This window comes from Cynoglossus semilaevis, chromosome 4 (genome assembly GCF_000523025.1).
Source record: "Cynoglossus semilaevis isolate Cse_v1.0 chromosome 4, Cse_v1.0, whole genome shotgun sequence".
NCBI classification, from domain to species: domain Eukaryota; kingdom Metazoa; phylum Chordata; class Actinopteri; order Pleuronectiformes; family Cynoglossidae; genus Cynoglossus; species Cynoglossus semilaevis.
This window is the reverse complement of record NC_024310.1, coordinates 19,534,932-19,545,219: the sequence shown is the minus strand read 5'-3', so window position 1 is coordinate 19,545,219 and position 10,288 is coordinate 19,534,932. Positions and strand designations below refer to the sequence as shown.

At 37.0% G+C, this 10,288-nt stretch overlaps 1 protein-coding gene across 1 annotated transcript in view; it reads right to left on the bottom strand.

The window, feature by feature from the left end:
* Positions 1 to 1,242: 1,242 nt before the first annotated feature.
* pde2a (phosphodiesterase 2A) overlaps positions 1,243 to 10,288 on the bottom strand; it is a 101,648-nt gene continuing 92,602 nt past the window's right edge. Inside the window, exons 23-31 of the mRNA XM_025055263.1 lie at positions 9,922 to 10,044; positions 9,741 to 9,828; positions 9,245 to 9,292; positions 8,849 to 8,923; positions 8,206 to 8,305; positions 7,339 to 7,451; positions 5,999 to 6,037; positions 5,799 to 5,905; positions 1,243 to 4,838 (exon numbers count right to left, since the gene is read on the bottom strand). Of these exons, the coding sequence (XP_024911031.1) occupies positions 4,604 to 4,838; positions 5,799 to 5,905; positions 5,999 to 6,037; positions 7,339 to 7,451; positions 8,206 to 8,305; positions 8,849 to 8,923; positions 9,245 to 9,292; positions 9,741 to 9,828; positions 9,922 to 10,044 (928 nt within the window). The 3' untranslated portion in view covers positions 1,243 to 4,603. The remainder of the gene's footprint in view (positions 4,839 to 5,798; positions 5,906 to 5,998; positions 6,038 to 7,338; positions 7,452 to 8,205; positions 8,306 to 8,848; positions 8,924 to 9,244; positions 9,293 to 9,740; positions 9,829 to 9,921; positions 10,045 to 10,288) is intronic.

Below are 10,288 nucleotides of genomic sequence, written 5' to 3'. Positions count from 1 at the left end.
ATTTATTTTGGTGGAATTTAGAAATGAGTTATATTTCTTGTGCTTTTATAAATATGCAAGGGCAAAGCTGCAGAAATAAGCAAGTACTACTACACTGGTTAATCTCTTGTTTTTTTTTAACTAATTAAAAAGACATCCTGCTCTGCTTTGTCTTGATTACATAAAATAATATAATATATGATATTATATATATATATATATAATATAATAATCAAAACAAAAGACAGGTTCTTCATGAGTTGATGTTCAAAATGCTTGGGCATAGCTAGTAAAAAGGAGGAATATCTAACCACATTTATTTAATTTATTTTAATGTATTAATTTATTTCAGTTTTACATATACTTAGGTCCTTTCAGTAGACAGTCTATATTTACTTTACTTTTAAAATATGTGATTAGACTGAAAAGAATATAATGTCCACTCTTTTGAGTCTCCTTGTTCACCATTTTTTATCTTTCCATGGTTAGGTTGTATAAGTTTAGATTGGGGATAGGGATACAAATGTTAGGAGAACAGTTTAAAGACTGGTCAGTAAATCTGAACTTGGTTTGAACATGAATGTAAATTCAAAGTTGAATAGTTGTTGTTGTTCTTTATGTACCTTCTGCGTAGTATGCTTCCAGTATATCTGTAGTTTTTTTCTCCTCATGATTCTTACACATTACACAATCATTAAACAGTCATAAGCAAAAAATGTGGATGTAAAAGTGAGGAGAAAATATTAAATTACAATGCACTTTAATATGATACTTGAAATGAATCTCTATATTCACATGGTAGGTTTTATTCTTTTATGATGTGACAATTCGCGTGAGTTTTTTATCCTAAAATGTTGCTTCATTTTAATTGAAGTTTATTAGACTGCAAATAATGTAACTGACAAAAATCTTTTTTTTTTTTAATAAAGGAATGACTAAGATTAGATTTCGATAACACCCCGGGTCATTTAAACCCGTTATGATTATACTGCATCAGTGTGGGTCAACAGGATGAACAGAAATGCCACAGTGATGACTACAACAGTGTCACAATGACCTCATGTTACTCATCCCAAATAAACATCTTCCCAACAGGGCACCCGAGTATTCTTTTATGAAGTATTGCACGCACAAGTGACAAACCAATGTAATGTGCGCAAGTTGTACGCAGAGAGACATCAACCGAGAAGCCTTTTGCCAGATTTATTCCAAGAAAAAAAAAAAAGAAAAACTAGAACATCATCCATGTCTTTTTGCCAAACGTCTTCGTTCAATTCATCCAAACCAGAAAGACCAACAGCCTTCAGCAGATCTCAGCAGTACAAATCAACAGGTGACTGGATTTAGTCCTTGGTATAAGCAATATTTATACATTTCAGATAAGTTTGAATTCTTGTCTGTGGTAGAACATCATATGTATTTCTTAAATACACATATACATCACATTTATTCTCTCTGTCTAAAAGTCTTACGTTCAATCTAATTCAAACATGGCAATAAAAAAAAAAAAGGAGAACAGGATGCAACCACTTCAAATACATTACAGAAATGAAAGATTCCCCCATTGCAAATATGCCAGACAGTCATACAACATTTGTAAAACTGTTATTTTGAGCAGTTATCCTTTTGATCACTTTAAACATTTCTCTAACACGTGATTGTAACAATGTCATTAAATCCTGCTATGTGACGATGTGAACAGATTGTGTTCATGTACATCCCGAAAATGAACCGCATTTTCAGACCTATTTGTAAGGTATCAGAAAAGTTGTATGGAGATAGCCCTCATCAACACGCCAGCTTTAAAGAACAAAATAAAGTTAATGTCTGTTTTTTTTTTTTTTTTTTCATTTGCCGCTTGGCTAGGAAGAAAAAAAATGTTTTCTTGGCACATGTCAACCCCCTGACTTTACAAAACATACATTAAAGGATAGATAAACAGACTCGGCATAGAAAACTAACATAGATCTGGGCAGCCAATGAAATCAGCTGAAGTTTTTTTCTAGTGGAAATATGTCCTTAGAAACCCAATACTATGAAGTTATAATTTAACAAAGGGCATTGATATTTACATAGGAATCCATGCACCCTTTAAAAAAGGCAGATACTTGACGTATATTGCACACGAAAAGGCAGGTATATATGAAACTGTTGTTAAAAATAATAACAAACAAAGAATCACACATAAGAAAAAAAAAGCATAAAGTAGTCTCGTCAATTCAACATATATCTCTGTTGTAAGAGGTCTCGAGAGTTATAATATTAATAATAATAAATATAACCTAACACAGCACTTGACCATACTCTTAATCTGCTCAGAATATCGTTCCAAGTGCAATGCAACACAAGTTCATACTGGTTGGCTACCCTTTTCATTAATTTTAAATGTTTTTTTTTTCTTCTGAAAACAGTGATGGTATTTTTTTGTTTGTTTTTATCATCTCCAAAAGCAAACTTTATCTTGGCATTGTCCTGGTCATCCTGGTCTTGTCAATCAACTAATATGAATACGAAAGAATGTAAGATGTTAGTTTAATTTCTGGTTTTGTAATTATCAGCCAGGTAGACGCGCTCAGCGGCGGCGGTTTCATTTCAAACAGTTCATTTTTGTTGTATGTGTTTTGTACTTTTAATGACATTCTGAGCAGGTTTAGGGCCTTAAAGTAGCTTGCCCTGTTATATTTAATTTCGACTGTTGGGCTGCATTTACAAACAAGATCTTTAGCTGTGTTGAGTCATATGTTTTTAGTGTAATTGCTGACCTGTAAAACCAGAGCAATATGATAAAAAAAAAAAGACAAACAAGTTTAGCTTCCTCGGTAATGCGAGGCTTTCAAATATGTTGTATTTGGATACTTTTTTTTTCAACCAAAGTAGATTTTCATTTTTTCTGAAATGGTGAGAAACATTGTACGCTTTGTTTCTGCCTCCTCCATTTGCAGCAGCTCTGTAAAAAAATCATTACAGTTCTTTGTTGATCTGACACCAGGTACTGTAGCTGCAGTTCTCTCGTGTTCTCACCCACACATGCATTCACTCTCTCTGGCTTTGTGCCTCCACCCGACACTGCCTACACACTGCACATTTTTTTCCTGTGGTGATTTTTTTTTTTACCTCCACTCTGCAGCATTTTGTGTTTAAAACATTATGAGGTAAAAGTGAATATGGCAAATTGTGACACAAAACTCCACGGTGTCGTGATTCCTTTTGAGGCACAATCTGAAGCCAAACTCTTAGGTTTTCACACATTTTCAGTGGAGGTCAGCAATAATTACCTGTCGATAATTTATTAAAGGGGACATTTTTTAATGGCTGTTTCTCTTAAAAGAAAATCCTGGTGGTTCTAGCAATCGAAAAACAAACGTCTTTTGTATCTACCCAATTTTCACTAGTGGTTCACTCCAAAACATAAAAAATAGTAAAATGACATCTGAGGTTTTCTTACAGATATTTCACAAAATGTACATCTCCGTGATGTATGTTCATCATTCAGTCAAACACACCTAAATCTATGTCTATCACAAATATATCACATACATACTAAAGTGATGCAGAATTTTAATATTTATATATTAAAAGCTCTAAGAAAGGCAGCGAAGATGCGCAATAAGGCAGATCCATTATAATACACTCAGGGACACACTTCAAAAAACACACACTGGCACAGATGGAGTGGATCTTTTAAAGGGCTTCGGTTTCACTCTCGGTTGAAGTGGAGTCAAGAAATCAGTTGACCAAAAGCTGAAAGAAAAGATATCAGGGATTGGGGGTAAAATGACTGCACCTGATCTAGTGACACTGCACAGGGCGTTCATGCCTTTAATTTGAACTATGTTAGAGTGAAGTGTCATAACCTGGGATTTGTCTTTTTTTAAAGTGATTGTCAAATTGTCCTGTGAGCAGTTAGAAACTGATGAAGCACATAAACCACACCCTCCTTTTGTACACCTGAAATCATCTGATATAACTTGAAAAGCTTGAATGAAAAAAAAAAAAAAAAAGCTATTAAAATAATCTGAATTAATCAACACTGATTAAAATAATAACACACCAAAGTGTCCCCATGGCATGCAATCGTAAGCTTCGGGTGAGAAACTATGGCAGCCGTTTGTGTGTCTAAAGCTGGGCCATTGAAACCAATATAAGATATAATGAATCATTTTACACAAATGTTAGCACATTATCTCACTATTACACGTTAAAGTCTTTTTTCTCTATCACAACTTATGCCTTTTTTTTTTTTCAACAGTATGTGCACATGTGTCCGAGTGAGCGTATGCGGGTTCCTTTTTACAATCCTAATCAAAATCAGTCTTAAATTATTTTTCCAGTGTAACTGCTGAAAAATATATAAAGTCACCGAATTCTGACAAATTCTTTGAACAGGACGCGCGGACAACATGTCGCATCGAATCATTGCATTGTCTCCGGTGAATCCACTTGTTTTACATCTCTGGCGTGATTCAACTGCTTTGTCCCGTTCGTCCCGCGTGGCCTCCTTAAGCATCTAAGTGGCTTAGAGCAGAGACACTGCTCCCTCTCTGGTCACTCAAAAGGTATCCTTAGCCTCTTACTGGACCACTGACAACTTCAGGTTAATGACACCCGTAGTTGGTCGCTGTCATCACTGACCCTGCCCACTGTCTGCATCCTCGAGGCAGCCGTTGATGCAGTGGTCGTCGCTGCCGAAAGCACCCTGGGCCTGCAGTAGCTCGTATTCCTGGTCCAGGAAGTCCAGACTGTTGTTACTTGGCAATCCACGAATAGTGAACTTGTGGGACACTTTGGTCCACTGCTCCCGATTAGCTGCTACTCTCTCGTACAGCTCAGTGGCCTTAGGGAACAGTTCAGACAGCAGCCTGAAAGGACAGCAGTGCAACATTTTGTTCGTAAGTTAGTTCTTCATTTCACATTTGCACGGCAAAAAATTAAAATGCAAAACAATAAAAGAAAATCTACACGCCTTGACGTACACATAAATACATTCCTTACACTAGCACTTTTTCAAAGCAGGGATGGGGCTAGGGGGTCAGCCTTCTCTTGGTAATCTTGTAGCTATTGTGGGGAGCAACGGGAAGGGGGTTGCACTGTCCTGTAATTAAACTAGATTTTCTTTCAAATGTAATGAGGATAACGGTTTGTAGCAGTAGTAGTGTTTTAAATGAAGTTCAGATGAGTTCTAAAAAAAAGTCCTGCAGAAAAACCCTAGTCTTACTCCAGCCTTAACTATTACAAATATCTAGCTACTCCTGATCCCTACCCTAACTCACAACAAATACCGATCACAAAGAGTATTTTTCCGAAATCCCTCAAAGCATAAATGTACCAAGAACAGACACATTCTGGGCCCTGCCTTCTCTGCACAAGATTACAGGAGTTTTTCAACACATCAGATCTCTTTTCCAGTTGAAGTTGCCCTTGAACATTGGGCATGTTGACTCACTTCCTGTTTTTAAATTTTTTTTTTTTTTTTACTGTCACAGAATAAGTCAGAATGTTGAATGATGGAGATGTTGACTTTTTTTTTTACTTTGTTGATTTTTTATTTTCATTTTTTTTTTCAATATCTTTCAATTCTTTGTTTCCGTTGTTTGTGTACTATTATTTGACCAACTGTGTTGGGTTTTTCTGCGCGTCGGCTTTTTCAAATAATTTGAACCATTTTTCTTTATTTCCTGTCTATTATAGAAGGTCTGTTTTTTACAACACACATCTTTTACATTTTGGGAAACATAGTTTCACTCTGAAAGCTGCACAATCTTTTCACAATATAGAGGCCTCCGTAGAGGAACAGTGTGATTTGAGGTTTTTGTACGCACTTGTAGATCGGCATGGCGATATGCTCCATGAAGCTTATCTGCAGTTCTGGGATGTACGCTTTCTCTCTGTCCATCATCTCACTGGGCCTGTTCCCCATGGCTTTTTCCTACATGCACCCACACACACACGCAAAAAAACACTGAGTTTAGTTGCTCAATAATTTCAGCTTACCTATGAATCAGACCACTCCGACACATACCAAATCTCCTTGAGAGAAGAACTCCTTATAGATCAGCTCCTGTGAAAAAAAAAAAAACAGAATTCAACTCAGCATTTATTGAATGCGCAATTCTCTCATTACTTTTGTGATGTCAAACCCACACTTTTTTTTTTATAAACTCTAAAACAAGCACATATTCAAAAATAATATCGCGAGCTACAACCATGACATGACATAAATGTCATTAATGTCATGCCAGTCTGGATTCTTTGTTTCAGGAGACAATATCTACATTTACTAAATTTGAATACAACACGATTTGTATTAACCGCAGAAACGCTGTAATTTAATATAAAAATGCATTTTACATTTTTATTATTATTACTTTTACAATTCAATATCTGCCCTGATTGCTGCTTTCCCATTAAGCCGCTCTTGGTGCAGAACAAGGTTCTGTTTTAATATTCTTTCATTTAACCCAAATGTGTTTTCAGTGTTGGGAGAAAAGGATTGCAGCTCGACGGCTGTGTGAGGTATTTGCAGATTTGTGTGTTAGATTTAGGACAAGGGTTTTTTTTTGTGTGGAAAAACAGGGCAGATTAAGATTAGATATAAGCTCGGTGGAAGGTTAGGTAATATAAATGAAATTGTTTTGTATTGTTTTCCTGGTGCATCAAGTGGAGACCCACTTAATGAATTTTGAAAAACAAAAAACCAAAACACAATTCTTCATGTTCTGGATTTTTTTTTTGTGAATTTTAATTGTACTGGTCCGGCCAGCTTGACATCTTATTAGCTGAAGTGAGTTTGACACCCTTGGTTTACAGTTTTGTTGGCGATTTACCAGTAACAATTGCAATCAACCATCAGTCCTGTATTGCCTCATACCAGTGCAGTGGCTCAGAACAGGTTCAGGACAGAAATGTTTTCACCTCCCCAGGTCCGTCTCCCAGCCCTGCGAAATACTATTGAGAACCTAATAAGATTTTTTTTTTCTGTACAAACCACTGTATGAGCTGCTGCCACCTAGTGACTGGAGGCTTGTTAACGTTCAAGCATTACAGCGGTGGTACAGTTTTGTCCAGTGTGCCATATTCCATTGCCAGTCTCTCACGCCCCTCCGGCACCTCACTGCATTGCCTCACTATTTGAGAAGTACTGTATAGTATGACCAAAGCTTTTTGGCATTTTTCCGCGCTGAAACATTTGGCTGCTCACTTTAATTAGGGAACTCCAAAATGGGACACATACATTAGAGAATATATTCAATATGTTCAGAAATGGATGTGTTCACTCATCAAAAATAGATCATGTTAAATCATGAATATGTTTTACTAAAGACAGTTGCAGAGCAGATGCTACTACGTGTGTGAACTGACAGCAATCTTGCGTGTGGTTTTCCAGCCCTTGGTTTGGTCTGACAGGTCACACGAAGTCATCAGCAGGCACAGCAGCAGGGAGCGGTGGGTGGCGCTTTTCGAGTTGTATCCATCTGAAGAGGGGATACAGGTGTGAACTTTAAGGCGGTCACTCAAAGCTTTGCCACGAGGCTGTGCAGGAAAGTGAAATGGTTAAACTCATCTATCACCGTAAACCTAGAGATAGATTTGTGGAGCAGTATTTACTTGCTTAACTTCAGTGTGCATGTTTTTGTCAGTTAAGGACACTCTATATAAACGGAACCTTGGCCCTTTATGTCCACTCCTGGTTTGGGTCAACAATGTGTGGCCGTTTTATTCCCATTTTAAAGTCTTTTTTTTTTCCATGTCATTATGTGTTATGTCTTTAAATTGCTTTTATACCTCAAAACCAGTTTCCCCCTGAGGAGACATCCACTTAGGAGAACTTATAATTGGTTGCATTCAAGCGTAACAACCACTGGCCACGAGGTTACAGCCAATTATCTTACTTGGAGTGCAGTTGGCAACGGCCTTCACAAAACGGTAAGTAGTCCAATGCAGTGGAGTGGGTTTGTAGAATGGCAGTGAAAAAAATAGTGAAAAATTCACCTAAGAGCTCTCTCTCTTGAGTTTGTTCCTCCGTGATACAATAACATCTGCGATACAATCTCATTACTAACATGAGATGTTGTGTTAACTACAAAATATGACCTCACCTGTATGTTTCGGTGTCGTCTGTTTTCTCTTGTTAACTCAGCTCTTACAATTCTGCACAAGTACCTGAACAAAGCCTTGTCCACTGCTTAAAGCTGAAGATAGGAATTACTGCGGACTACAGTGTCTTACCATCGGACATTTTCTGTAAATCCTTGAAAATGCGCAGATGATGAGCAAGGTCTGTGGCAAGAATGATGTCCCTTATGAGGTCCAGCATACGCTGGTAGTCCTTGAATGAAACAAAAACAAAAAAAAAAGAAAAGAAAACCATTAAAACTAACGTGTGTAAAACCAAGTCTTTATAACAGCATGACACTTATTCTGTGTTATTTTGGATTGATTTTATTTTGAATACAGAATAATAATAATAAAAACACATTTTATTGAAATTTAGAAATATTAGCCACCACAACAATCCACCTTTATACTAAACCCCAGCACAAACTACTTATCAACACTTCATCATATTTAGCTTTTTTTAAAAAAATTCTAGTTTTAAATTGTTAACAGCTTTAGGGATAGAAGTTTGAAAATGTATTAAGACAAAAGTGGAAACGATGACTAAAACGAAGTAAATATGCACACGTTTGCTAATTCATGCTGTGTGCTTAAAGCACAATGAAATAATTTAATGTCCGTTAATAAAGTTAGAACATTCACAATATGCTTCTTGTAAGACTGCACTCTGGACATAGAAGGGAAAATGATAATTAAAGGATATTAGTAAAAAAAAACCAAAAAAAAAACGATATTAAACTCAGACCGACTTTACCTTTCTGGAGAATTTCTCGAAGATGTTGCAACCATGGGTGTTCAAAATGGCGATGGCCTGCGCGAAGTGATGTCTCTGTTGTACAAAAACAAACAAAAACAAATGGTTGCCACTTTTGAAGCCACGCGGATAAGTTCGTTACATAGACGGCCAAACATAATAATGCCTTTGCATTACACACAACAATTCAATTCAATTTTGTGACCACTAGGTGTCGTAGTAAGACACAACAAAATCAGGAGCTCTCAGAAACAAACGTTTGTCAGAAATGAAGCAATAAATTAGCACAACGTGTAAAAAAACAAATGAGTCAAAGTCAAAACTGTACTACACGGATAAACAAATATTATTTGATAGAAAAATATTCATTTTGCGTTAATGTGAGAGCCAGTTTACCTCCATCACTGATCCCTCTGAGCTATAGAGCGCTGCCAACACAGATTGCTGGAAAGAAAATGAAACACAATGCCATTCGTGTAAATGCAATATGAATTCAAATGGAACATTCTTTGATTACATACATTGACTTGTGTCTTTATAATTTACTTATCAGCCAGAACACGAGATTTGCATCAGGGAACTGATAAAAGTTTAATATTGTGAGCGTGTCATTTGGTTGCCGAATGGTTTCGCATGATCTGAGTGGAAGAAAGCGACATGATCCTAATCAAAATGAAATCTAATGTCTCACTGGGCCCGATCCAGAGACACAGAGATAAGACCACACTCGGATGTAATTGAAAAACATCCACACATCCTGTCTCTTAGTGGGATCCTTCAACCGTGTCTGACAAGATTAATATTCCTCCTTTTTTTTTTTCTTCTTCTTCTCAACTCATTGCTTCATCACACATCTGCTACTAAACAACAGCATCGGGTTCGTTTCTCTTACCGAAGCCACTTGGAAAGAGTTGTTGGTGCCTCGATGGTCCAGGTCGTGGCACATACAGGACACAAACAGGGCCAAAATCTCAATCTCTCTGAAAAGGAGAAGTGACAGTGACGATTGCATGACCCCATATGCACGGTGTCTCACAGTATTTCAGATGCGCAGGTGAAAATGGAGAACTCACTCGAGGTAGTTGGACAGCCCTAGGTTTTTGTAGAGCAGATAGCAGAAGTGTGAGACAGAGAAGGCATGCATCCAGTTGTGGTAGGGAGGGTCCCTGTAGCCTTTCTTCACCATCAGACAGAACCTGGCAACCCAGACAGCAGTTTACAATCTCAGAACGACAAAGGATGGTTGATTTGTTTTATTAAGCACATTTTTTAAATGCTGGACTTCACATTTAAATCCATCCGGTGGACTCGAACTTTAACCACCAAGTCACCACTGCTCCAAAGTGTATTTTGTTAATTTCTTTTATTTTGCTTATTTCTTTGTTAAATGTTTTATATTCTCTAAATACTTTCTGCACTTAGTATATACATACATACATA